This window comes from Giraffa tippelskirchi, chromosome 9 (assembly GCF_054371585.1).
Source record: "Giraffa tippelskirchi isolate mGirTip1 chromosome 9, T2T-mGirTip1v1.2.pri, whole genome shotgun sequence".
Lineage (NCBI taxonomy): Eukaryota > Metazoa > Chordata > Mammalia > Artiodactyla > Giraffidae > Giraffa > Giraffa tippelskirchi.
Genome location: NC_137283.1, coordinates 165,961,773 through 165,989,145, shown reverse-complemented (window position 1 = coordinate 165,989,145; position 27,373 = coordinate 165,961,773). Strand labels below are relative to the sequence as shown.

General features: G+C 46.1%; 1 protein-coding gene across 1 annotated transcript; it reads right to left on the bottom strand.

The window, feature by feature from the left end:
• Positions 1-163: 163 nt before the first annotated feature.
• ERMARD (ER membrane associated RNA degradation) lies at positions 164-27,334 on the bottom strand. The gene is made up of 16 exons (XM_081530892.1): positions 26,900-27,334; positions 23,983-24,151; positions 22,482-22,621; positions 21,483-21,584; positions 21,105-21,194; positions 19,076-19,173; positions 18,511-18,647; positions 17,000-17,114; positions 15,994-16,096; positions 10,240-10,315; positions 3,822-4,036; positions 3,046-3,122; positions 2,501-2,626; positions 2,064-2,282; positions 1,347-1,460; positions 164-351 (listed from the first exon to the last, which is right to left on the bottom strand). The coding sequence occupies exons 1-16, from the start codon at positions 26,906-26,908 to the stop codon at positions 171-173; spliced, it is 1,971 nt and encodes a 656-aa protein (XP_081387018.1). The 5' UTR covers positions 26,909-27,334; the 3' UTR covers positions 164-170.
• Positions 27,335-27,373: the final 39 nt, after the last annotated feature.

Sequence of the window (27,373 nt, the reverse complement as noted above, 5' to 3'; positions counted from 1 at the left end):
GAACTGCAGGGCAGGAGGCCTGGGGCCCTGCTGGAGCAGAGTCCTGAACCCACCTGCCCTTGGATGCTATGCCCTTGGACACCTACTCTGCCCTTGGGTCCTCAATTCACAGGCTACGAAGTCCACGTGGTCGGTTGGGTTTCTGATAGAGCCCGAGGCATCCTGACTTATCAGACGACTTTACTCGTGGATTTCTCGGCTAAATATATTAACATTTGTTTCTTTTCAATAAAAGTCCAAATCTTCAACAAGGCTGCGTGTGTGAGATGGACAGCTTCGTCCCACTTGTTCTTGTCTTGGCTGGTGTAAGCCGCCAGGTTCTCTGTGTACTGCAAGACACACTTTAAGAACCTATTTAAAAGAAAGAAAGTAATTTATCTATCCTACTGTAAAATGCAATAAGGATTTATGTGTATTCCCTTCATTTTGGAATCACAACTGAAGTACTCTAGCTAATTTTCACCTGAAGATTCAAGAAAAGGAAATACATACAAAATGGAAATGAGAGAACGTGAGCTGGACGAAGGCGAGAAGGCCAGTGTCGGTGCGCAGGGCGGACGTCCACGCGCCACCCAGCTCACCCGCTCCCGGGTCCGTGCGGGACGCTCTGCTGATGGGACCTTAGGGGCCACCTGGACCACAAGACACTGGACCTTCGGGGGCTATGCCTCCTGTTTCCACCCTACTAGCCTCACCCCCCACGGAGGGACCACCCTGCTCCACAGTAGACACGTCCCACTGGGAGCAGCCATTGCTGCCAAAAGGCTTCTGCTGGAAGATGACTCACCAGGAAGCCCACAGGGAACTCCCTCTGACTGGCAGGAAGAAGGGCCACGTCCACATTTCCCAAGTTCTCCTTAAAATTTCCCAAATAGCCCCAAATTTTCTCCAACTATGAATTTTTAAAATTTTCACACTCAGGGCGAAGTTAAAAAAATACAATGAAAACCCACAGCCCCCTGTCTAGACCGTGGCTTTCAGTTGAGGTGACTGTGCCCCCAAAGGATACTGGGGGCATTGAAGCCCTTTGCGGCCATCACAACTGGGACTGCTGGCATCCAGTGGGCAGGGGGCATTGCCCTACAGTGCCCAGATGGCCCTGTGGCAGACAGTCTGCGGATTAGAGCGAGACCAAGCTCCGGGCATCCATGCAGCTGATGGTGGTGCAGTTTCACCAGCCTCCTCCCAGTAACGCTGTCAGGACAGAGTTCCAAACCCACAGAGAAGAGCAGTTCAGAGCCAGACAGGAGGGAACATGACTCAAAATCACTGACACACAGCTTCATCTCCTGCAGTGTGCACACTGACTCAGATACCGCTGGTATTCTGAAGTGTTGCACACTGACCTCAGGTACTCCTGGTATTCTGAAGCATTCTTCCCAAGAACCATGTGAATGTTGATCAATTCCAGTGCAATCAGCAATAAAATCAGGTAAAGCATCGGAGACAGAAGCTTCATACTAAAAACACAAAATCAGTTAAAATTTAGTAAGTGTAAGTATTTATCACCTTTATAAGGTACCTTCGTGAGGATGCAGCCCATTCTAGATACACAATGCTAGCATTGCCGGGTAAAACTGCTGTCACCTTTAAAATCAAAAAATTCGCTAGGTCTGTAGAAGCTATATTCTAAAGTTACAGGTGGTATTTACAGTGACACCTATTGCAATTTTTCTCGAAAATAACCATTCTCTGAAGTCAGAGCAGAAGCCCACCAGGTGAGAGCTGGAGCTCCGCCCACCATAGCCCCGCCCATCAGACAGTGCAGCAGAGCTCCGCCCACCACAGCCCCGCCCAGCAGACCCTGCAGCACGCACCTGCGCACCAGAGCTCTGCCTAGCAGAACTCCGCCCACCATAGCTCCGCCCAGCTCTCTGCACAGCAGAGCTCCGCCCACCATAACCCCACCCATCAGGCCGTGCAGCACGCACTTGCGCACCAGAGCTCCACCCAGCAGAGCTCCGCTCACCATAGCTCCGCCCAGCACACAGCTGTGCACCATAGCTCCGCCCAGCAGAGCTCCGCCAACCATAGCCCCGCCCAGCAGACCGCACAGCACGCACCTGCGCACCAGACGCAGGTAGTTCCGCCTCTGCCGGGAGCGCAGGCTCCGGTCCTCCCACTGCCGGCGCCTCAGGTCCACGCACGCGGCTACCTGGCCACAAACGCGGCGGCAGTGGGCGCTGACCCTCCGGAGCACAGCCAGCACCTCCAGGACAGCTCGGGGGCAGAAGAGGGTCCGCACGGGGATGCTGCAGAGCGCGCGGAGCAGCCTGGGCCACCTGCGGGGCGAAAAGTGGGTCCTGAGGGCCCGTCCGACCCGGGCCGGCAGCCTGCACACTGGCCGTGGCCGCGTCACAGGCGTCAGCCTCGGTAGATCCCGTGTGAGAATATCTGTCACCACATGCACCGTCAGGGCTTATCTAACCAGCTCCTCCATGAAGTCTGCAACCCAACACACCTCCCCCAGGCCCAAGCACCCAGGACACCCCGGACTCACTCCTCAGGAGGAAGGGGCCCTGAGACGTGGGCAGCGCGGTGTGTCTCAGGCACATGGCAACATAGCTCAGCCACGATTTCTGTGATTAAAGAGCTGCAGGCATCTGTTTCAGAATCACCTTCTGATCTGAAGACAGAAAACATTTAGAGACATGTGACAAGGAGCAGTTGCCCAATTAGGACCAGTGCAAACTGATGTTTATTTCAGTGGTTCACTGGGCAAAGCACTTCATCTGCAACTTGCTTTCCCCAAAATAAAACGAAAAAGCCACATCGGAGGCCGAGGTTAAGGTAAAGGACAGAGGCACCACCGACTGACTGTTCTGCTGGACACCACCCACCTCCCCACAAGGCCTGCCTTCATGCTTGAGCCCTGGGTCTCTGCAAATGCTTCCCCCATGACTGGGCCCTGAGCCCCTAGTCTTGGCCCCCCAGCCCCAAGCCCTAGTAACCCCTCCTTGGGACCTGTCTCCTGACAGTCTTGCCAGAGAAGACACTGTTTGGAGCTGAGGTTCACGGAGCCTTGCGAGGCTTCTGAGGACTCACCGCACAGCCTCCCTTTCGGCTTCTTCGGGCAAAGGCAGCAGAGGCCAAGCTCCAATGCTCCCCTCACAGCTCAGCACCTGACATGACAGATTTGTAAAACTGCTACAGAGGCTACATTTGAAAACTTGGTGGGCATCTGTTATCCGGTCAACTCAGGTAAAGGAAGGCAGGTGAAAACATGAGATTCCCTAGGAAGTGTCGACAGCCCCTTCCCACCCGACGCTCCTGGGGTCTCCACTCCGGGCTCAGCTTCTCTCCTACACCTCTGCAAATCTCCCCAGCCCATCCTGCACTGATTCCACAGCTTCCTTTCAGAATTTCTACTAGCAACTATCGTGATGATTATATTCTTGGACATGACCCCACCTTGCTCCCTGGTACTGCCTGCCATATGTAAAATAAAGTTTCTGAGCCACTCTCCAATCACAATATCTGGGTAGAAATGCTCACAAGCTTATAGCTTGTTTAATCTACAGGTTAACAAAAGCTAGTCTGATGAAGCTGACATCCCTCACCACTGCCAAGCAACACCTGTGACAGGTCCTAGGTTAACAGCACGTAGTCACCCACAAAGTACTAAAAACAATGAGGACGCAAACCCACCATCACCTCAACCACTGGACCCCAGAAAGATACAGTGGCCAGGCCAAGGCTACGCGTCTGGGAGGCACACAAGCCACAGAGCCAGGTCTGGGGACCCGAAGCCAGGCTGGAGGAGGTAGCCTGCACCCTTCAAATCTCTACAACTGTGGACCTGCACACCCCTCCCCACATACCTGTTTTTTGAGCTGAGAAGCTGGGTGGCAGCGAGAAACATAGGTTACTGCAAGGTTAATCAATGACCTCACTGCTGCTTTTTCCTGGTTTAGAGAAAACAGACCATTGTTACTACAACTTTGGTCAGGCTTCTGCTTCTGCTTCTCTGCTATCGCGTCTGAGGTCACAGACGAGTCCTGGCTTCTTGTTAACTCCCTACACACAATTCTCTCAGCTAAAAGAAGGAAAACTCTTCATTAAAATAGCTTTGACATAGTAGTGAAGCCATAACCAACAAAAGCATCTTAAATAAGGCTGATTAATAGTGATAATTACAAATGTCACTCTGTCCACAATGCAGCAAAACCAGAAATAAATGAGAAAAAGAGTCCAAACAATTGGAAAATTTAAGAGATTCTCCTAAAATACTAGGACACAACAAGAATTTAAACATTAAAAATGAATATAACTAGAAGAGGATTACATACTATAAACACTCAACTGCCAGACATAGAAGTATTTTTAAAAGAGTAAAAAAATTACATTATTTATAGCTGATACACCGGTATAACTGGCAAACCCAAGTCTGTGGACTATTACAAAATGTAGTTAACTGGAGAAGGGAATGGCAAACGACTCCAGTATTCTTGCCTTTAGAACCCCGTGAACAGGATGAAAGGCAAAAAATACGACAGTGGAAGATGAACCCACAGGTCAGTAGGTGTCCAATTCGCTACTGAGGAAGAGCAGATAAACGGCTCCAGACAGAATGAAGAGACTGAGCCAAAGCAGCAAAGATGCCCAACTGTGGATGCATCTGGTGGTGACAGTAAAGTCCGACGCTGTAAAGAACAACACTGCATAGGGACCTGGAATGTTAGGCTCATGAATCAAGGTAAATTGGAAGTGGTCAAGTAGGAGATGGCAAGAGTGAACATCAACATTTTAGGAATCAGTGAACTAAAATGGACTGGAATGGGTGAATTTAATTCAGATGATCATTATACCTACTACTGTGGGCTACACCCCTTAGAAGAAATGGAGTAGCCATCATGGTCAACAAAGGAGTCTGAAATGCAGTACTTGGGTGCAATCTCAAAAACGACAGAATGATCTCGGTTTGATTCCAAAGCAAACCATTCAACATCACAGTAATCCAAGTCTATGCCCCAACCACTAGTGCCGAAGAAGCTGAAGCTGAACGGTTCTATGAAGATCTAGAAAACCTTCTAGAACTAATACCAAAAAAAGATGTCCTTTTCATCCTAGGGGACTGGAATGCAAAAGTAAGAAGTCAAGAGATATCTGGAGTAACAGGCAAGTCTGGCCTTGGAGTACAGAATGAAGCAGGGCAAAGGCTAACAGTTTTGCCAAGAGAACACACCGGTCAGAGCAAACACCCTCTTCCAACAACACAAGAGAAGACTCTACACGTGGACACCACCAGATGGTCAATACTGAAATAAGATTGATTATATCCTTGCAGCCAAAGATGGAGAAGCTCTATACAGTCAGCAAAAACAATACCAGGAGCTGACTGTGGCTCAGATCATAATTTCCTTATTGCCAAAATCAGACTTACGTTGAAGAAAGTAGGGAAAGCCACTAGGCCTTTCACAACTGACCTAATCAAATCCCTTAGGATTATACAGTGGAGGTGACAAATAGATTCAAGGGATTAGATCTGGTATACAGAGTGCCTGAACAACTATGGAAGGAAGCTCATAACACCATACAAGAGGCAGTGACCAAAACCATCCCCAAGAAAAAGAAATGGAATAAGGCAAACTGGTTGTCTGAGGAGGCTTTACAAATAACTGAGAAAGGAAGAAAAGTGAAAGACAAAGAAGAAAAGGAAATATATACCCATCTGAATGCAGAGTTCCAAAGAATAGCAAGGAGAGATAAGAAAGCATTAAGTGAATAACGCAAAGAAATAGAGGAAAACAATAGAATGGGAAAGACTAGAGATCTCTTCAAGAATTTAGAAGTACCAAGGGAACATTTCATGCAATGATGGGTACAAAAGGACAGAAACGGTATGGACCTAACAAAAGTGGAAGAGATTAAGAAGAGAGGGCAAGAGTACCCAGAAGAAATATACATAAAAAGGTCTTAATGACCCAGATAACCACGATGGTGTGATCACTCATCTAGAGCCAGACATTCTGGAGTGTGAAGTCAAGTGAGCCTTAGGAAGCATTACTACAAATAAAGTTAGTCGAGGTGATGGAATGCCAGCTGAGCTATTTCAATTCTAAAAGATGATGCTGTTAAAATGCTTCACTCAGTTCAGTTCAGTCAGTTCAGTCGTGTCCGACTCTTTGCAACCCCATGAATCTCACCATGCCAGGCCTCCCTGTCCATCACCAACTCCTGGAGTTTACCCAAACCCATGTCCATTGAGTCGGTGATGCCATCCAGCCATCTCATCCTCTGTCGTCCCCTTCTCCTCCTGCCCTCAATCCTTCCCAGCCTCAGGGTCTTTTCCAATGAGTCAGCTCTTCGCATGAGGTGGCCAAAGTATGGGAGTTTCAGCTTCAGCATCAGTCCTTCCAATGAACACCAAGGACTATCTCCTTTAGGATGGACTGGTTGGATCTCCTTGCAGTCCAAGGGACTCTCAAGAGTCTTCTCCAACACCACAGTTCAAAAGCATCAATTCTTCGGTGCTCAGCTTTCTTCACAGTCCAACTCTGCCATCCACACGTGACTATTGGAAAAACCATAGCCTTGACTAGACGGACCTTTGTTGGCAAAGTAATGTCTCTGCTTTTTAATATGCTGTCTAGGTTGGTCACAACTTTCCTTCCAAGGAGTAAGCATCTTTAATTTCATGGCTGCAATCACCATCTGCAGTGATTTTGGAGCCCCCAAAAATAAAGTCTGACACTGTTTCCACTGTTTCCCCATCTATTTCCCACGAAGTGATGGGACCAGATTCCATGATCTTAGTTTTCTGAACGTTGTGATTGGTGATAGAAGCAAGGTCCAATGCTGTAAAGAGCAATATTGCATAGGAACCTGGAATGTTAGGTCCATGAATCAAGGCAAATTGGAAGTGGTCAAACAGGAGATGGCAAGAGTGAATGTCGACGTTCTAGGAATCAGCGAACTAAAATGGACTGGAATGGGTGAATTTAACTCAGATGACCATTGCATCTACTATTGTGGGCAGGAATCTCTTAGAAGAAATGGAGTAGCCATCATGGTCAACAAAAGAGTCTGAAATGCAGTACTTGGATGCAATCTCAAAAACGACAGAATGATCTCTGTTCGTTTCCAAGGCAAAACGTTCATTATCACAGTAATCAAAGCCTATGCCCCAACCAGTAACGCTGAAGAAGCTGAAGTTGAATGGTTCTATGAAGACCTACAGACCTTTTAGAACCAACACCCAAAAAAGATGTCCTTTTTATTATAGGGGACTGGAATGCAAAAGTAGGAAGCCAAGAAACACCTGGAGTAACAGGCAAATTGGAGAAGGCACTGGCGACCCACTCCAGTATTCTCGCCTGGAAAATGCCATGGATAGAGGAGCCTGGTAGGCTGCAGCCCATGGGGTCGCCAAGAGTCAGACACGACTGAGCGACTTCACTTTCACTTTTCACTTTCATGCATTGGAGAAGGAAATGGCAACCCACTCCAGTGTTCTTGCCTGGAGAATCCCAGGGACAGGGGAGCCTGGTGGGCTGCTGTCTATGGGGTCGCACAGAGTCGGACACGACTGATGCGACTTAGCAGCAGCAGCAGCAATAGGCAAATTTGGCCTTGGAGTACAGAATGAAGCAGGGGAAAGGCTAATAGAGTTTTGCCAAGAGAACGCACTCGTCATAGCAAACACCCTCTTCCAACAACACAAGAGAAGACTCTACACATGGACATCACCAGATGGTCAATACTGAAATCAGATTGATTATATTCTTTGCAGCCAAAGATGGAGAAGCTCTATACAGTCAGCAAAAAAACAAGACCAGGAGCTGACTGTGGCTCAGATCATGAACTCCTTATTGCCAAATTCACACTTAAATGGAAGAAAGTAGGGGAAACCACTAGACCATTCACGTATGACCTAAATCAAATCCCTTATGATTTTACAGTGGAAGTGAGAAATAGATTCAGGGGATTAGATCTGATAGACAGAGTGCCTGATGAACTATGGATGGAGGTTCGTGACTTTGTACAGGAGGCAGTGATCAAGATCACCCCCGAGAAAAAGAAATGGAAAAAGGCAAAATGGTTGTCTGAGGAGATCTTACAAATAGCTGAGGAAAGCAGAGAAGCTAAAGGCAGAGGAGAAAGGAGAGATATACCCATTTGAATGCCGAGTTCCAAAGAACAGCAACGAGAGATAAGAAAGCCTTCCTCAGCGATCAATGCAGAGAAATAGAGGAAAACAACAGAATGCGAAAGACTAGAGATCTCTTCAAGAAAACTAGAGCTACCAAGGGAACATTTCATGGTGCACTCAATATGCCAGCAAATTTGGAAAACTCAGTAGTGGCCACAGGACTGAAAAAGGTCAGTCTTCATTTCAATCCCAAAGAAGGGCAATGCCAAACAATGTTCAAATTACTGCACAATGGCACTCATTTCACATGCCAGCAAGGTAATGCCCAAAGTCATTCAAGTTAGCTTTTAATAGCATGTGAACTGAGAACTTCTAGATGTTCAAGCTGGATTTAGAAAAGGCAGAGGAACCAGAGATCAAATTGCCAACATCCTTTGGATCACTGGAAAAGCAAGGTAATTCCAGGAAATCATCTACTTCTGCTTCACTGACGACGCTAAAGCCTTTGACTGTGTGGATCACAACAAACTGCAGAAAATTCTTCAGGAGATGGTAACACCCGACCACCTTACCTGCCTCCTGAGAAACCTGTGTGCAGGTCAAGAAGCAACAGTTAGAACCAGACACAGGACAACGGACTGGTTCAAAATTAGGAAAGGAGTAACTCAAGGCTGTATATTGTCACTCTGCTTATTTAACTTCTATGCAGAGTACGTCATGTGAAATGCCGGGCTGGATGAAGCATAAGCTGGAATCAAGAGTACCAAGAGAAACAGAAACAACCTCAGAAATGCAGATGACACCACTCTAATGAAACAAAGAGAAGAGGAACTAAAGAGCCTCTTGATGAAAGTGAAAGAGGAAAGTGAAAATCTGGCTTAAAACTCAACATTTGAAAAACGAACATCATGGCATCTGGTCCCATCACTTCATGGCAAATAGATGGGGAAACAATGGAAAGAGTGAGACTTTCTTTTCTTGGGCTCCAAGATCACTGCAGATGGTGACTACAGCCACGAAATTAAAAGATGCTTGCTCTTCAGAAGAAAAACTGTGACCAACCTAGACAGCATATTAAAAAGCACACCCCTCACTTTGCTGACAAAGGCTGGTCCGTGTTGCTCACACGGACAACACCGGTTTTCTTTCCCCTCATGCCTCTTTCTCGTGTGTCCTTTCTCAGATCGCCCTTTTATTTTTGAAGCCCTGTGAAGACACGGCTGTTTCCTTAATGGCAAATGTTCAAGGACTCTTCCACAGGCAGAGGAAAAAGAGTCAGAAAACCAAATTTGCTGATTCAGGCAAACTGCCGCTGGACAGAGGAGTCACAGAGATTCAAGATGAAAAAGAGTTTTAGATAAACGAGTTCAATCATGCTAACTTCCTGGTAGCAGAAAGGAGTGACTGATGTCACACAGCAGAAACTGGAACCCAGGATGCTGACTCCCAGTTAAAAAATATAAAAATTCTATTTACAGTCCAAAGAAGTCACTGCAATATCCTCATAAAATACAAAAATTTGACAAGTAGAAAACAGTTCTAAACAATTATCTTCTCATCCAACACGCTATCTTACTAGTCACATCTGACTTTGTTGTTGTTCATAAAGCAAAAACAGTCCCTGCTACCAGCACATATGGGCTTCCCTGATGGCTCAGATGTTAAAGAATCTGCTTGCAACACACGAGACCTGGGTTCTATCCTTGAGTCAGAGGCAGCAAGATCCTCTGGAGAAGGCAATGGCTACCCACTCCAGTATTCTCTCCTGTAGAATCCCATGGACAGAGGAGCCTGGTGGGCTACGTACATACAGTCCACGGGCTCACAAAGAGACGGGCACGACTAAACGACTAACACTTCCACACGTTTCATCAGTAAATTCATACAACCCACAAATTCAGACACCGTCAGGACCAGGGCGGCTAAGCGGTCAGGCCCAGGGGCGGGGCGTCCGAACCACCAGCATGAGGCACAGAACCTGAGCTTGCTCAGGGCTCAGCCAGCGTCGGCCGCAAAGACAGTGGAGTTCAGACACGTGAATGCTTCAGAAGCACTTCTGGGCAGGAAACAGGACAAAATTAATGTCATTTTTGAGAAGAGCTAATCATATTGGTAAATAGCAGAGTATTAAATTATAAATGCCTGACACTTTACCATTGCAGGCTCTCCCAGGAAAAGAGGAAGTTGGTTGATTTTACCATCATTCGAGTGTTTTGCCAATATCTAAAACAGCAAAAGGAAGTAAGTTGATTAACTGGTATACACACATAGAACTTTCAGTATCAAAAGATACTATACATATTGTATGACATGTGTTAAGTCCAAAGCAGATTAAATAAGGACAGTCTTAAGAAAGTAGCAACCACCTATTTATGAAAGGTTTTCTTAACCAATATAATGAGTTTAAGAAGATATATATGTATTCTTAATTGTGTGAATGTATTTTTTCATGTATTTACATGTGTGTAGATGTGTATATGTGCTTATATATATTCATGTATATGTATGTGCATATATGGGCTTCCCTGGTGGCTCAGATGGTAAAGAATCCACCTGCAATGCAGGAGACCCAGGTTCAATACCTAGGTCAGGAAGATCCCCTGGAGAAGGGAATGGCAACCCACTCCAGTGTTCTTGCCTGGAGAATTCCATGGACAGAGGAGCCTGGGGCCTGGTAGGCTACAATCCCTGGAGTCACAAAGAGTCGGACACAACTGAGCAACTAACACATATTCACGTGTGCATACATATATGTGTGTGTTTATGCATAGTTTGTGTATATAGGTATGTGTGTATGTGTATATATGTGTTTATGTATATCTGCAAACACTGTACATGGTGTGTTTATACATATATACATGTGTGTACATGTATTTTATGGCCTTTCCATAACTAATCATTAGCCTGAAAGCTATACTCAACAATATCATCAGCTTTTTCTTTTTTCTGCTTATGTGACTATCAATATTTTCCTGCAAGCATATAATTTATGGTTTTTAATTTGATTGATTTAATTTTATTTATTTAATTAAAATTAATCAAATTAATTTGATTTTTAATTTTTATTTTAAACAAATACAATGTTCTGTTTGTCTCAAGATATCCTGGAAGTTTACTTACTTCATCGAAGGTAGTATAAAGAGCTGTTGACTTCAGAAAAGGAAAGAAAATAAATAATTAAAGCAAAATACAAGTAGTGTGACATTATTCAAAGCAGGAAAAAATTCTAGCACAGGGCCACAAGTATGAAGCCCTCATTTGTAAATAAAACTTTATCTAGCAACACTTTGGGAAGGATGTCACTGACAACAGACATACGATACACAGAGCATGAAGATACAGCGATCCTGGTGGACAAGCTGTGTAAGACTACCACCCTCACAAGCACAGCAGTTCAGGTGCATCTGACACTCAGGATCCCACAACTTCACAAATCACTACTCACACACACAGAGCACTTCTGCTGATGACTGGCATTTGTGTGCAAGCGAGCACAATCGAGGAGTTTCTCCAACAAGCAGCCTTGCCTTTCATGCTTCTTGAGTCACTGGCGCAGGGTTTACAGATGTGGCTCAGGGCCAGCTGCCTCAACGTTCCAATCCCCACTTCAGCACCTTCTGCACGTGAAACCCCAAGCACCTTCACATACCCGTTTCTCCACTACACCAGAAGTGAGCAATGCCCATCTCAAAGGCTTCTGGGGAAGCCAGCACGATTTTACACACAGCGTGTCAAAATCAGTATTGTGAGGTGAGCACTCAAGAAGCCTGCTGTACTTGTTAATGCTTATTAACAGATTTGCATCCTGATATTATCAAATATTCTCCAACGTGCATTACTGTGAAGATGGCGCTGAAGCCCATATCCTCCCGAACCTGCTCTGCTGCTAAGATCTCTCCTAGGCCCTAGTCTAAGCATCCAACTGCCCACTAAATATCCCACCACTTCCTCAAAGACTGAACTGCTCACTCATCTCCACAAATGATGGAAATTAACTTCTATCTTGGTTTACAGAATTGGTATAAATATCTTCTCTTGCACCCCTAATACACATAAGCTTCTAAAAAGTCACAGTCTCACTCACCTCCATTGATTCTAAAGAGATCTTATGCCATAAAATAATCATAGAATTTGCAGAAGCAGTTTAGAGTTTTACAAAGTATTTTCATTTGTACATCACCTTGTAAGTAAACTGTATGAAAATTATTTTTCATACAAAGTTAAAAGCACATTGTATTTCCTTCCTGACCACTTGCCCAGTCCCCATCTCTTTGAGAGAGAGGTTTCATCTACCTTATTTCATCTGTTTGATGACTGTCATTTATAACTTTATTGCTACTTCTGTCTCGGTTGTTTGGAAAAGGTATATGGACTCATTACATATTCTAATGTACTGTCTACAAATTATAAGATAAAGTCAAGCATGTATTTGCTGATACTTTTAAGTTGACCTGTCTTTATACTTAGAAATGTCTCTTAAAAGTAGCTTTCCCTGGTGGCTCAGAAAGTTAAGAAACTGCCTGCAATGCAGGAGACCCGGGTTCAATCCCTGGGTCGGGAAGATCCCCTGGAGAAGGAAATGGCAACCCACTCCAGTATTCTTGCCTGGAGAATTCCATGGACAGAGCAGCCAGCAGGCTACAGCCCATGGGGTGGTGAATAGTCAGATACGACTGAGTGACTATCACTCACTCATCAGTAAACTGATGTTAGGTTTATTCTGGATAAAAGTCTGGGCTAAAATTTAAGATATTATTTGATAATCTGTATCCTCTGCAGAAACAGCCACAGTATCTACTTGTGCAGTGAAATGACAACTAAATGACCAAATTCATGAACCATAGAGCCAGGAGCCTGGTAGGCTGCAGGCCATGGGGTCGCAAAGAGTCGGACACGACTGAGCAACTTCACTTTCACTTTTCACTTTCATGCATTGGAGAAGGAAATGGCAACCCACTCCAGTGTTCTTGCCTGGAGAATCCCAGGGACAGGGGAGCCTGGTGGGCTGCTGTCTATGGCGTCGCACAGAGTCGGACACGACTGAAACAGTTAGCAGCAGCAGCAGCAGCAGAGCCATGCACTGAGTGGCCAGGACACCATGAAGTCAATTCTAAGAGCACTCGAATGACAGCTGACACTGGGGCTTCAGCTCTTCCCACTGGAAGGCCAGGCTTCACTCCGTGACGCTGGGCTGAGCAGAGCAGTCAGAGGCACGGGGTGTGGCACCAGCAGACAAAATGCAACGCAGAACCACCTCCAGATAAGACAGAAACAGAACAGAGAAAAGCAGCCTTAGGTCTGAGTAGACAAGGCTCTGGGAGGTCACCCTTGTGGCCACAAGCGGCCACACAGGGAACAGAGGGCAAGGAAGAGGAAAGATATGCATGTCCAGGAACTGGCAAGGAGTCTAAATGATGCTGGTGAAATCAGGTGGAAAACAAAGTGGAGAAAGGCTGGGGCCAGACTCTGAGATCCTTTAAACCATGCAGAAACGTGAGTGGTGCAACCAGGAGCTGGAAGTCATGAAAGACTTTTAAGCAGATGGGTTCATAGAAGACACAGGAATACTCCTAAACTTAGCAAATAACCAGCGGCAGGGTGAGAATGGATTAGAGGAGGAGAAGCACGAAGACTTGTGAGAGACAAGGTCAGGTGAGCGAGATACGAGCCAGTGAGGCCTAGCACTGCCGGACCACGGGAGAGATGAGGGGCAGGACCGACTAGCAGGGTGATGCACGAGGGCAATGGAGGGCAGGTGGAGCACAAGATGGCGCTGAAGCTGGATGCGGAGCCACCAAGAGGACAGAGTTGGGTCCGACTCTCTGTGAGCCCACGGACTGCAGCACGCCAGGCATCCCTGTCCATCACCATCTCCTGGAGCTTGTTCCAACTCACGTCTATGCAGTCGGTGATGCCATCCAACCATCTCATCCTCTGTCGTCCCCTTCTCCTCCCGCCTTCAATCTTTCCCAGCATCAGGGTCTTTTCCAATGAGTCGGCTCTTCGCATCAGGTAGCCAAAGTATTGGAGCTTCAGCTTCAGCATCAGTCCTTCCAATGAATATTCAGGACTGATTTCCTATAGGATTGACTGGTTGGATCTTCTTGCAGTCCAAGGGACTCTCAAGAGTCTTCTCCAACACCACAGTTCAAAAGCATCAATTCTTCGCGGCTCAGCCTTCTTTATGGTCCAACTCTCACATCCATACATGACTAGTGGAAAAAACATAGCTTTGACTAGACGGACTTTTGTCAGCAAAGTAATGTCTCTGCTTTTTAATAGGCTGTCAAGGTTGGTCATAGCTTTTGTTCCAAGGAGCAAGCGTCTTTTAATTTCACGGCTGCAGTCACCATCTGCAGTGATTTTGGAGCCCAAGAAAATAAAGTCTGTCACTGTTTCCATTGTTTCCCTGTCTATTTGCCATGAATTGAAAGGACCAGATGCCAAGATCTTAGTATTTTGCATGTCAGCAGATGGCGGAGTAGAAGGACGTGCGCTCATCTTCTCCTGAGAGAACTCCAAAATTGCAGCTCACTGCTGAACAACCCGGAGAAGGCAATGGCACCCCACTCCAGTACTCTTGCCTGGAGAATCCCAGGGACGGCGGAGCCTGGTGGGCTGCCGTCTATGGGGTCGCACAGAGTCAGACACGACTGAAGCGACTTAGCAGCAGCAGCAGCAGCAGCTGAACAACCATGAACGGGAGAATGCTAGATCCCACCAAAAAGAGACACCCACATCCAGGGACAAAGGAGAAGCCCCAACAAGATGGTAGGAGGGGCAAAATCACGTTTAGAATAAGGATAGTAAGGAATATCAGAGAACAAATTTGTGGAAGAAAAAAATTGCCTTTTTGAAGTAAAGTAAATCTGGATGCTGGGGAAAGCTCCTATGAACATATGCAACAAACAGGTGTAAACGTAACACAGGAGATCAAAGAACTAACTGTGAATTAGAGAGAATGCCTTGAAGACGGCTGGAACTTCACGCTCTAAACCGCCCTCTTAGCACTGCTTTAGCTGCACCAACAACTTGTACCATGTGGGGCTTTCACTTTCATTAGTTTTGGAGTATTTTCTGATCGGTGTTGCTCCCACACAGGTAACAGCTTCAGGCACTGGACTGTGTGAGCTCTTCCAGGGGATGCATATAAAGAAGAGTAGAGGGTCGAGAACAGGATTTTTTGAGGAATACCTATTTAAGGGGCAAAAAGAGGAAGAGGAACTAGGGAAAGAAAGCAGCACAGCAGCTACGGGAGACGCTTGCGCTTGTCCCATAATATACATTTCCCCTTTCCCTACCTAATGGATTCTCCCATAGCCCACTAGGACATGGCCACTCAAAGGCATCTCTAAGCCCCACTGGCAGCTCTGGCCAAAAGGAAGCAGTCTCTTTGGGGAAGGCAAGCTGTAAACCACCCATGTCCACCTCGCGGGGTTGCAATAGTACACCATGGCCTCAGAGAAAGCATAAGCATCAACCACTTTTATGACATCATTAAGTTTAAAAACAACTTAGAATTTTTTTCCCATTTTTATCCTGCCCAGTCATGTCTGACTCTTTGCAACCTTATGGACTATACAGTCCATAGAATTCTTCAGGCCAGAATACGGGAGTGGGTAGCCTTTCCCTCCTCCAGGGGATCTTCCCAACCCAGGCCTCCCACACTGCAGTCAGATTCTTTACCAGCTGAGCCATAAGGGAAGAATCACAGATAAATATAAGTCATACAAAATCAAAATAAGAAACCACAAAAATGACGGTCAAGCCTTCCAAAGAAAGTTCTTGCGAGAAAATTCATTTAACGATAAACAAAAACAAGATAGTAAAAACTTCAATTACGGACAGAAAACTGTCAATACAGCAGCAACCACCATGACCAACCACTAGAGCACGTGTACCTCAGCAGTTAGAAGTCTCTTCGGACATTTGTTAACTTCAGCAAAAACTTTCCTAAGTCCAGTCTCTAGCTGCACCAACAACAATATGGCACAGTCAGCAAACCTGTGAAATTGAAGGAAATCAGTAAAACTTCATGTTTTAAAGGTAAACTCTGGCACCAACACCATAATAAGGGTGCTTTTTTCCAGAGGTTACCAATGGGTGTCCAAAGCAGCGAGGGGTGATATCACTCGCTAACGTGAGAAACAAACACAGGATCAACGTCTCACGAGACGAGTGACCATGAAACCGTTTCCGGTATCTCACTGTATGACGCGGCATTTTTAGTAGCTGCAGCAGAATAAAATGTCGGCAAACACCTGCCGCACTTGTTTCATCTAAAAGTACTCAAGAGGCCAGGGTGTCGGGGGGCTCTCACGGTTTCCGGTCAAGTGTGTGCATCAGGACAGAGTGATGCGGAGGCAAGTGGAGCCCACTGACCTCCCAGTGCAGCGCCCGGGGCCCGCTTCCCTGGGAACAGAGGGGACGGACAGCCTCTTTCTCTCCTGATTCTCTAACACTGCACACTGTGTTTCAGTCACAATGAGAGCTTGAAAAATATTAATAAGTCGATTCAAAATAGTGATTACTGGGGCGCTCCCTGGTGGCCAAGCGGTTGCGACCCTGGGTCTCCACAGCCGTGGCCCGGGCCTAATCCCTGATGGGGGCTGCGGTTCTGCCGAGTGTGCAGGGCAGCCAGAACAATTTCTTAATTTCTAAAACAAAAGTTAGATTAAAACAATTATCATTATTAGCTATATAAAACTGTACCGAAAAACAAAAAAAAAATGTGTAAAATATAATTACAAGATGCCTTTTAATTAATTACAGGAAGATAATTTATGCTCGGGTCGACTCCTGTGCGCTTTTACTCCAATAGCAACACGGTACGGGAGGCAGAGGGTTCTAGGAAGGCCTGGCCCCCAGACCACCGGCGACCACTCTGTAAAGCCACACTGCAGGTACCTGTGAGACTTTAACTTGGTTAATGCAACTTCCCAATATGGCAACATGATTTTCAGTATAAAAGTGGACTTCTTCATCACTTCTTCTAATACTGAAAGCACCTCAGACGTAACATCTGTAAAATAGCAAATATTTTTAAGTACAATCACACTGATCAACTGAAAAAAGGTGTGAACACGCTTAGGGAGTGATGACACTGGGCCAACCTCTTTGAGAAGACGGACCGTGGGCAGCGTGTGCTGTCTAACAGTGAGGCCACCTGAACTAGGCCAGGGCTGTAGGTGACCACAGGCACCCCGTAGGGGCCCAGGGCAACTGCACCAGTGATAGAGGCTGCAACTGTGTGAGCAGAGGAGTTCAGGGGCAACTGGTTGACCACACTGACCAAGAAAATACATCTTCCAAAGATATGGGAAGCAAGAGTGAACCCAAAGGTAAAATCTGGACTTAAGGTGACCGTGTCGTGTCCATGTAGGCTCATCCATCCGTGGCCACAGATGTCCCACCTGATGAGAGATGTTGACATGGGAGACGGGTGGCTGGGAATCTCTGCACCTCCTTCCTGATTCTGTTGTAAACTTAAAACTGCTCTACACAAGTCTTAGAAGATATATGCTATTGGCAGTCACCAGACCGAAAGATTCCATGACACCAAAAAGCTAAGACTACTGGGCCAAGTGCTCTGCACTGTCCCTTCCAGGGTTTACATCGTCAAATACAGACACATCTACGGCCAAACAGCAAAGGGAATCGGCCTGGAGCAAACACAGGGTTTATCTGCTCTCTCGAAGTCCTGTGTCCTCAACCTCATTAATCTGGTAAGACTTCGCCATGGAAAAAAAAAACAACACAAAAGATGATATTTGTTGTGTAGTTGCTAAGTCATGCCCAACTCTCTGTGACCCCAAGGACTGTAGCCCCAGGCTCCTCTGACCATGGGATTTCCCAGGCAAGAACACTGGAGTGAGTTGCCATTTCCTTTTCCAGGGGATCTTCCCAACCCACAGATTGAACCCTCGTCTCCTGTGTTGGCAGACGGGTTCTTTCCCACTGAGCCACCAGGGAAGTCCAAAGATGACCCAGGAGACCACTTACATAGTGGCACTTCTGGCATCACAATTAAGACAGCAGAGAGGAGAAGGGAACGCACGTCACAGACTGGCCCAAGCCACACATCTGCACAACAAACTAATTTTATCATTAATACTGGTTCATGTCGATCGGTATTATTAATATTGATCAACATTATTAATACTATTCATCAATAACATTAACACTGATTCACATAGCCGTGACTCTCAGACTCCCGGCGCCAACCCTGGGGGCACCATGGGAAGAGGTGAGGATTTATGTGGCAAAGTTTAAGAAGTTCTTCATGAAACTTTCAAAGGCACGTTGCCCCTGGAGAGTAAGTATTCCTCCCATAGAGCTTGAGTCTCAGTGTTGCTTAATGACGTTATAATATCTTTACAAAGATAGAGTCAAAGAAAAACATGAAATGTGGTACTTGCCAGGAAAAACGATCAAATCCTCTACACTTGTAAGAGTTACGAAAGGTCGATGTGCCAACGTGAAGTTAGTCTGTTGAAGGTAACCCTTCAGTAGCTGACCCAGTCCTGCTGTCAGCAACACCATCGTTGAGCAGTATCTAGTGGACACACCGTAGAGGTCTGTTAGAAACACGGACCCAGCACACATGTAAAAAGCTCTACTTAAAAAAAAATGTTTAAAATTAAGGAAGCAAAACGGTTATCAAATTGCAGAAAATCCCACTGGCTGTGGGGCTGAAGCTGTGCAGCGGTCCAGAGGACCAGTGAGATCTCAGGAACCAGAGGGCCGAACCCGAGGACCCCACCCGCCGGGAGCGGGGCATCACCACTTCCGCTGCTGAGCGCTAAGTCGGGAACCCGACACCACAGCAGCCATTCGGCCACTGACCTTCAGTTTTGTCTTCAACATCCTGAACCCAAACGCTCTTATTTATCTCAAAATACATCTTTCCTTGATGTGAAATTCAAAATAAATCAAACTTCTCAGCATATGAAGAAAGCGCGCGCAGGCCTCCCCAGCACCTACTTGGGCGGAACCTCCGGAGGGGCCGCGAAGCCGTGCCACAGGACATTGCGGAGGTTGAGCCCACGCGGAGAGCCCACGAAGACCTTGAGCACGTCCATCTGGGAGAGGGGGCAGGGCACGGAGTTACTGAGGAGCCAACCCAGCTGGAGCACGTGAGCTTTCCTCCCGGAACCGAGGGGACCACGAGCGCAGAGCGCGGAGGACCACAGGAACCAACCCGTGCGCGCCGAGCACCCGTGTCAGACGCTTCTGCACGTGTCCCTTACTCGCTCACCCCGAGGACAACCCCGGAGGGAGATGCTGTACCCGCGCTACGCACGTGAGAACCATACGAGCGAGGAGGGTGAGACCGAGGGGGCAGAGGCCCCAAAGCCACAGGGGGTGGGATCCCCCGGACACACTGCTTTCACGCCACACGTCGAGAGGCCCGGTCTGTAGCTAAAACAACTCCGAGGCAAACGACAGACTAGACTCCACGGCGGGCGGCTGAGCGCCGAGGCTTGGCCTCCCGCCTGACTTGAAGCTCTCTGTTCGCCTGCTCCATCCTCCTACCCGCCAACACGAAGTGAAGGCCCTCTCAGGACAAGGACCCTGCGTGTCCAACGCGACACTCACACCTTCCCTGGCATCCTCTGCGTGTACAGCACCACGCGTTACAGGAGATTCAGACCACACGGAAGCCGCGCAGAGACTAGGAGGACTCAAACCCGTGTCGTAGGAAAGAGGAGTTGAGCCTCCCAGAGACTCGGGAAAGGACTGAAGCTGTTTCATTCACCTGCCGACTCGGGGGGAACAGGAGACAGGTGCCCTGGATGCCCTCAGGGGCAGGAACTCACACAAGGGGTTTCGACTCCGTGCCAGAACGTCTGACAGCCAGTCCTTCCGTGCTACTCCAGGAAGTCCTGGCTCTCACGCTAACTTAAAATACTTTAACGTGAACTTAATTAAATGTCAATAACTATAACAACATTAATAATTAAATATTACTTGCTTTAAATTTACTATTATTTTAAATTTATTGCTCATACCATCTGGGAAATTACAAGTATATATGCCAAGGAACTAGGAAAATTACCTGGGAGCTGACAGGGCTGCGGGTGGACAGAAGGCTCACGGCACAGCACAGGCAGGACACAGGGCGGAGCAAGGGGTCTAAGGGCTCAGCGCGGCCGCGCGCGGCCTGGCTTCCCGCCACACTCTCCACCGGAAGAGATGACCCTAAGCCGGCAGGGCGTGACGGACCGCCAGGAGGCGCGGGGAAGCTTCACTGACACCAGATTTTGCAGCGAGTCCCGTCTGTGAACGCCCTCCTGGCGGGCACCACCCTGGCTTGCTTCTTCTCCTTGACCTGACTTATTCAGTTGCCTGAAGGGTGCTCACTGGTCTTAAAAAATCATGATCACGTGGCCTCAAGAAGATTTTGAAAAAGTACCCACTTTTAAACTGGCATCTAAATTTTTTTTCAACTTAAGTTTCAGTAGCTGCAAAAGGTATACTTTCTCACGTTAAAAATATTGATTTTTTAAATAATAAAATTGTAATATCACTCTTTAAAGGGTTAAAATTTTACTCTTGAATAAGTTAGTATTATAGCTTCTAGAATTACTATTATAATACACAATCAATGAGATCAATAGACTTCAAATTGCTCCTTCGCCTGGCCCCCAGAGGTTACTATATCAGAGGCTATTCCTCCAGTGTCATCACACCAGAGGCTCCACACCTGAGGTCATCACACCTGCTCATCACACCAGAAGCTCTTACACCAGAGGCTCCTACGCCTGAGGTCATCATATCAGAGGCTATCATCAAAGCACATTAACACCAGGTCAAGAGAGAGGTGTGTCTTTTGGCTAGAAGCATGGCAATTTTGGCTGGAAAGGATCTATGGGAAAGGAAAGCAAGCTTGAATCCCTGAAATAATTAATTTTTTCCTAACATAGCATCAATTTTTGAGAAACAAAATTAGAGCTAATATTGATTGTTTGGGGCCCTTTCTCCTCCCTCAGTTTTAACTGGACAAGCTTACCACAGGCTGCCCGAAGACTTGAGCGAGTTCCTCAGATGCGAGCAGATCTCTTAAAAGAAAGGGGCAGTCCTTCCCAATCAGTAAATATACCTGAAATTCAAACAAACTTGTGTAACAACAGTATTACAATGAGCCAAATCACATTAATCAAAATATCACCCACAAAGCAAGTGTCTTTACAAATGAGGGGAGGAAAGAACTGGAGACACTGATGTTTCTGATCTCACAATCATTCAAAAAGAAAAATATTTCAAAAATCTGTGCCAAGTGATTATACAAGAAAACAATTAAAATCTAGAAATCTCAGTGAAACTGCAAAACAGTTTACTGTTCATTCAGACACTTTACACGGCCAACAGTGAGAGTCCTCACACTTACATCACCCAGGGCTCGCTCCAGACATGACGTGAGCTTCATGAGGCTGAGAGAAATACTGGAAGAGTCAAGACTTCTCAAGGCGTCAAGTATTTCAGGAAATAACTGTTTAGAATAAGACACATCAGAATTCGTGTTCAATAAGCATTATTTCTCAAAGTCACAATTCTATTAATGAAATTTAAACCTCTAAAGATTTCAATTACCATGTTTTAATGACTGTTTTGGGTTTTGGTGTAGGTAAACATTTTTTATATAAATATAAGAAGATACAAAGAATCAAGAAAAATGTTTGAATACCTAAGGAGGTTTTGGGAACTTCTTTATGTAAATGCTTATTAAAAGCAATAAATCTGGCATAACTGTAAACTGGAAAGTCAAATACTTTGACCTAAATCTTATATCTCATTTTGATTACTTCTTAAAAAGACAAATAAGGCAGCTCCCCCTGCCACTGAAGCAAGCTACTGCACAGGGAGAAGGGAAGGCCCTGCGCTCTGCGTGAGGAAAGCCCAAGAATCCAGAGAGAGCCTTTCAGAGTCACTGCTCCACTGTGACCACTTGACGTGCCAAGGCAAACGGCTGGTTTGAACCCTGAACCACCCCACCTCCCTTCTGCCGCCCTCGACAAGCCAAGCATCCCCGCCTCGAGTCCCCTGGTCCCAGTGCCTCAAGAACATCTTACGATCTGTCTGGAAGGTCTTTCTCTTTTTTGGGAGCTGTCCAAGTTTTCTGTTCTGGGACCCGTAGCAACCATGCACCAAACCGCCGCCCCGGACCCCGATCCTGACACTGCATCCAGAGACTTCTTTGGGCAAAGGGCGTCTCTCAGCCCAGGCTTTGCAAACAGCTCCAACTTCCCCTCGCAACACTCACGCCTTCTCACAGCCCAGGGCCCTGAGAACGGAGGAGACCCCTTTAACATCAGCAAGGAGCAAAGGCCTCCAAGTGGAATCTGCAGTCTTTCATTTCTAAGACTTTGTTGCTGTTCAAAAGCCAAACCTCTGGAACACCTGTCCACTGGAGCGCTGGTGCGTATCGCATTTCAAACTGCCCCTCGGGTAGAGACAACAGATGCAGGTGGACGGCCCGGCACACGGGGCCCAGCAGCCGCACGCTTTCCCGGTGGTCCAGACCCCGGGCTGCAGGGGTGAGAAAGCAAGTGAGCTCCACATCGTGTGACGAAAATGCCTACGTTGCCAAAGGCCTTCAATTATGAAATTTCCACAAAATCGAGAACCAGTTTAAACTGAACTTAAAACAAAGATACTCATGTTGTGGAAAATAAGTTACAATGTGTTTACCTGATTATAAAAGAAAAACTGTCAGAGAGTTTGAAAAATACAGAAAGGTTCAAATAAGACAAAAAATATTTTTTTAATTTCTTTACCTGTATGTAAGTTTGTATATGTAATACTTTAACCTGACTTTTTCATGTAACATTACTAGACTAGGAGATTTCCAATGACATTAATTTATAATTATTATAAATTAATATTAATATTTTAATTAATGATAAATATTTAATATTAATGTTAGTTTTATTTTATTTTAATATTAATAATTTATTATTATTTTGGGACATATTTATAATATGAATTTTTGGTTTGAGGGTTTTTTCTGTAAGTTTTGGCTGAACATTTACATGGTTCACAACCCAAAAATATAAAAGGGTGGAAGTCTCTCTCTTGCCACCAGTTCTCCTTCCTATAGCAGCTTTCACACTTCAAGAAATGTTATACATTTCTTGAGTGTATTTAGAAATATTCATACATACACAGGCAACTATTACATGTTCCCCCTATTGTCTCACTCAGCCATACAGCTCAGAGAGATTTCTGGGCCAGAACGATGGGCCTCCTTACTCCCTCACCCCTGCATTATGCTCCCTTGCACGCAGTTTCCATAATTTGTTTGACCAATCCTGTCGTGCTTGACATCCGGCTGTTCCCAGTGTTCTTTGCTTCTCCCTTTCCCTGTTACAAATGCTGCGAGGAGTAACCTGGCACGGGCACACGTTCACACCTGTGACTGGACCTGTCTTGTATGTTGCTGGATGGAAGTGCTGGGCCAGAGCATGTTTGCTTATAATTTTTTCAACTATTTTAAAATATTCTAATCCACATCCCTACTTAAAAAAAGGTACAAGAATGCCTAGAAGACACGTAAAATACCTGTATGTACCACTGGTCACCCCATACCCGTAAGTCATGACTTCTGTCTTCTCCCCTTTTCGACCTGGACTGCAGGCCGAGAGCTCCTCAGCCCGCACGGCCTCCGACCCCGCCTTCTCACACTCGGCTTTCCCTTCACTCCCCTGCGCTTCTCTGGTCTCACTCCCTCTCTTTCCACACGATTCTTTTTCTCTTTGAGTTAAGCCTGTACTATTAATATAACATCTCCTAACCCAAAAAGCAGTGGTCAGAAAGGGAAAGTTTACAGGTTAAGACATTTCAAAGAGAACAGTATTGACAGGCATTTGGGCTGCAGGCAAAGTACAAACCTGATTCTGTATAAACCATGCAGTCTGTAATTTTCTTCCAGCATACGTCACCGTTTTGAGTTACAATACTACTGATGTCGCAATTTTCTCTGGCTTCAAACCCAAGTTTACAGATCATGTCATACACTGAAGGAGAAAGACAGGTGGCAATCGGCTCCCCGATTAGTATCTGAAATATAAGACACAAAACACACTCTTTAACAGAAAATATTAAGTTTATAACATATTTAAGTCACAGGAAAACTCTATTGTGTCTTAAGTATAGAATATACTCAGGAATAGTTACTGTGTTAACACACTTTCTGGATGTCAGAAGAACTATATGATTAAAACATTGTGATTAAATATTAACTAAAGATTACTTATGCAAATATTTTCAAGTAAATATTTAAAGATTTTAAGTTATTTTATTAAACATAATATTTTTAACATAAGAATTTACAGAAGCTCAGAATATTTTATGGATAGTGGATTATTCCTTTCAGCATTCACAAATTATCCCAAAGTTATCAAAATAAGCATTTTTAAAGGAGGGCTGAGAAAAATAGAAAATCAAGCTATTAAATGAATTAAACATTAAATAATGTTAAAGCAGAGAAAAATGCATAATTCTGACTCCCTACATAGTGTAAAAAGCAGCAAACCATGCTGCTTTTTCATAAAAAAATCAAATAAAACCAATTTTTCATCATTCTCCTGACATTACGCTAAGATTGCCCAACAAATCTGCAGAGAGATCATATTCCAGGTCTGAAAAGAACCTGGTGTCTTTATGTGATGTGTTAAGGGGTGAGCATTTTCCAACATTAGTAAGTCTTGGCAGCTCCCTGATTCGGAAGCCAGCTGGCTTCAGTTCCTCCATCCCTGTTAGTATCGCCCATTATCCTGTCCACTCTTCCTGTCCCCAAAAGCTTCATTCCCGCTCTCAGCCTTGAAGTCAACCAATGCTTTCAGGCCCCAGCAATTGAGGTACTCCCTGAGAGATTTGTGTGGAATATTCAGCAGTCCTCTGTGACACCTGCTCAACCAGTCAGCACACTCTCCTTGGAACACTGCAAGACAGCATGGGAGGGGGCCCTTGCTTCTCCTGCCTGCAGCCTGGCAATTTCCTGTGCCTTCCTAGGTCATTTCCACTACTTTGAGCATTGCCCTGCACTTGCAGTGCCTCCTGCTGCAGCAGCTGAATCCAGTCTGCAATCTTTCCAACACTTGCAGGAACAGCCTCACCCGAGAACACCCAGCAGAAACACACACCACACATCCAGTGACTTCCCTTCACAACTCTGCATCCTACTTGCCAGGCTCTTCCATGCAGCTCTGCAGCACAATTTCCTCCTCAGAGACCTGAGTTTCAGCCACGCAGGGACCCTCCTCTAAGTGTCTAAGCTTTAAAATGCCAACCGCTTCCTTCAGGCCTCTGGAGTGACTGCTTCCTGCAGCTGCCGTCTCCACCACACTTTCAGAGATCTCACTTTATCCTTTCACATAACTAGTTAACAATTTTATTCCTAGTTAACGCTTTACATCAAATGATCATAGTGTGAAAACTCCTGTGGTCTGTCTCTGGACAAATACACAAATATAACTCAAAAAGGTTACATTCAATCAAAAGGGACTCCTTGCATTTGAACTCTAGAGGAATGAGCTGAAGTTCTGGAGTGACAGGAGACAGGCAGAAATGGTATTTCTGCAGAAAAACTCATCTACTCCACTAGTAAAGTGGGCCCTGAATTTCACAACTGAGGTTGTAAGTAAAGTCTCTTTTGGTTGTAGACACGGGATCAACACAGTCATCCCTCAGACTCAACCAAACAATAAGATCCTAGGGCAAAGAGACCAGGTCTTACACGTTCTATGTCCAGGACACAGCAGATGCTGGAACACGATACACGAAAAACAAGAGTTAAATGAATTATTGGCTCCTCCTACCCCTTGTTGGTGGCTCAGAGGGTAAAGAATCTGCCTGCAATGCGGGAGACTGGGGTTCAATCCTTGGGTTGGGAAGATCCCCTGGAGAAGGGAATGGCAACCCACTCCAGTACACTTGCCTGGAAAATCCCATGGACAGAGCATCCTGGTGGGCTACAGTCCATGGGGTCGCAGAGAGTCCTATACGACTGGGCAATTAACACTTTCACCCTGACTTGAAATGGATCTCTCTAAGGCTCCAAGACCTTCAGATTTGGGAATGTCTACATTCTACTCCTACAAATAGACATGCAATTCTAGAAGTTGGCTTCTAGGTTAACTTTTTAAGCTCATATTCTCTTAGACAAGAAGAGACCCTGCTGTTAATCGAGAAATAAAATCCAACCTCAAATCAACAAATAATAGATGCTGCAACGCTTTAACTGCTACTCAAGACAATAAATATCTCTTCTGTGTGTTACACTCAGGGACATGCCTGTCCTCCCACTAGAAACCCCAAAGCCTGCATTTGTGTGTGTGTGTACCCCCTCCGTGTCATCTTTGGTACTTCAGTGTCTTGCCCAGAGAAGCATGGGATAATGCAAATGAGCTGTTCTTGAGAGCTAGAATGATCTGAATTTGAATTCTTCCTCAGCCTCTTTTCCACTTCTTGCCTTGGAAACGTTAACATACCTGAGACTTTTAAGTGTAAAACGGGGCAAAACATGACCACCTTCTATGGCAGCAGTAATCAGAGATAATACTTGAAAAGCAGCCAGCACACAGTACTCAGCAAGCAGCAGCTAGTGTTAAAAACTGCTCACAGATAATCGATTGACACTGAAATCCCTGAGAAAGGAAAGTAAAATCTTTATTGTGAGGCAACTCCACTGAGGCAGCCAGTTATTGAGACCCCTTGATTTAGTTTTACGTTATCAAAGTGGCCTAAAGATGTCAACTACAATTCTAATTTGCAAGTGTGAACCAGAGGCGAGATCACCACACATACTTCCAACATCGCTAAGGGACCACCTAGACGACACTTCCTTTACGGGTGAAAGCCAGTCAGAACAAAGGCTAAAAGCCACGGCGCGCTGCGCGTGCCCGCCCGCAGTCCCGGGAACAGCTCCTGGACTTGGCGGTCGCGGCCGCAGAGCTTCCCCTCCAGCACAGGGCGCAGGCTCGGTCCCCACGCCACGTCCTCGCAGACTTCAGCCGGGACCTGCAACCCCGAACGCGGGGTCGGCGACACTAGGGAGCACCAGGGCGGAAGGGGGGTCCAGCAGGCGCCCACTCGGGCGGACACGGCCCGCCCTCCTCCGCCGCGGCGCCGGCTGAAGTCAAGAAGGTGCTTCCAGCGTCGCAGCCTGACGGACGAACACAGGTACGCTCTGGGACTGCCGCTACCCCGACGCTACCTCCATGACTTCCGGCTCCCGGCCGCGGCGCCGAGGGATGACGCAAACGCCACGCCCCTGCCTGA

Bases quoted from the DNA above. Each gene is read 5' to 3' on its own strand.
- ERMARD (XM_081530892.1), bottom strand. The intron at 17,115-18,510 runs GCAAGTACCACA...GCTATTTTACAG, and splicing joins GGATTTGATCGTTTTTCCTG to ATGTTACGTCTGAGGTGCTT. The intron at 4,037-10,239 runs GTCAGGCATTTA...TCCTTCTTTTAG, and splicing joins AGAGCCTGCAATGGTAAAGT to CTGAGAGAATTGTGTGTAGG.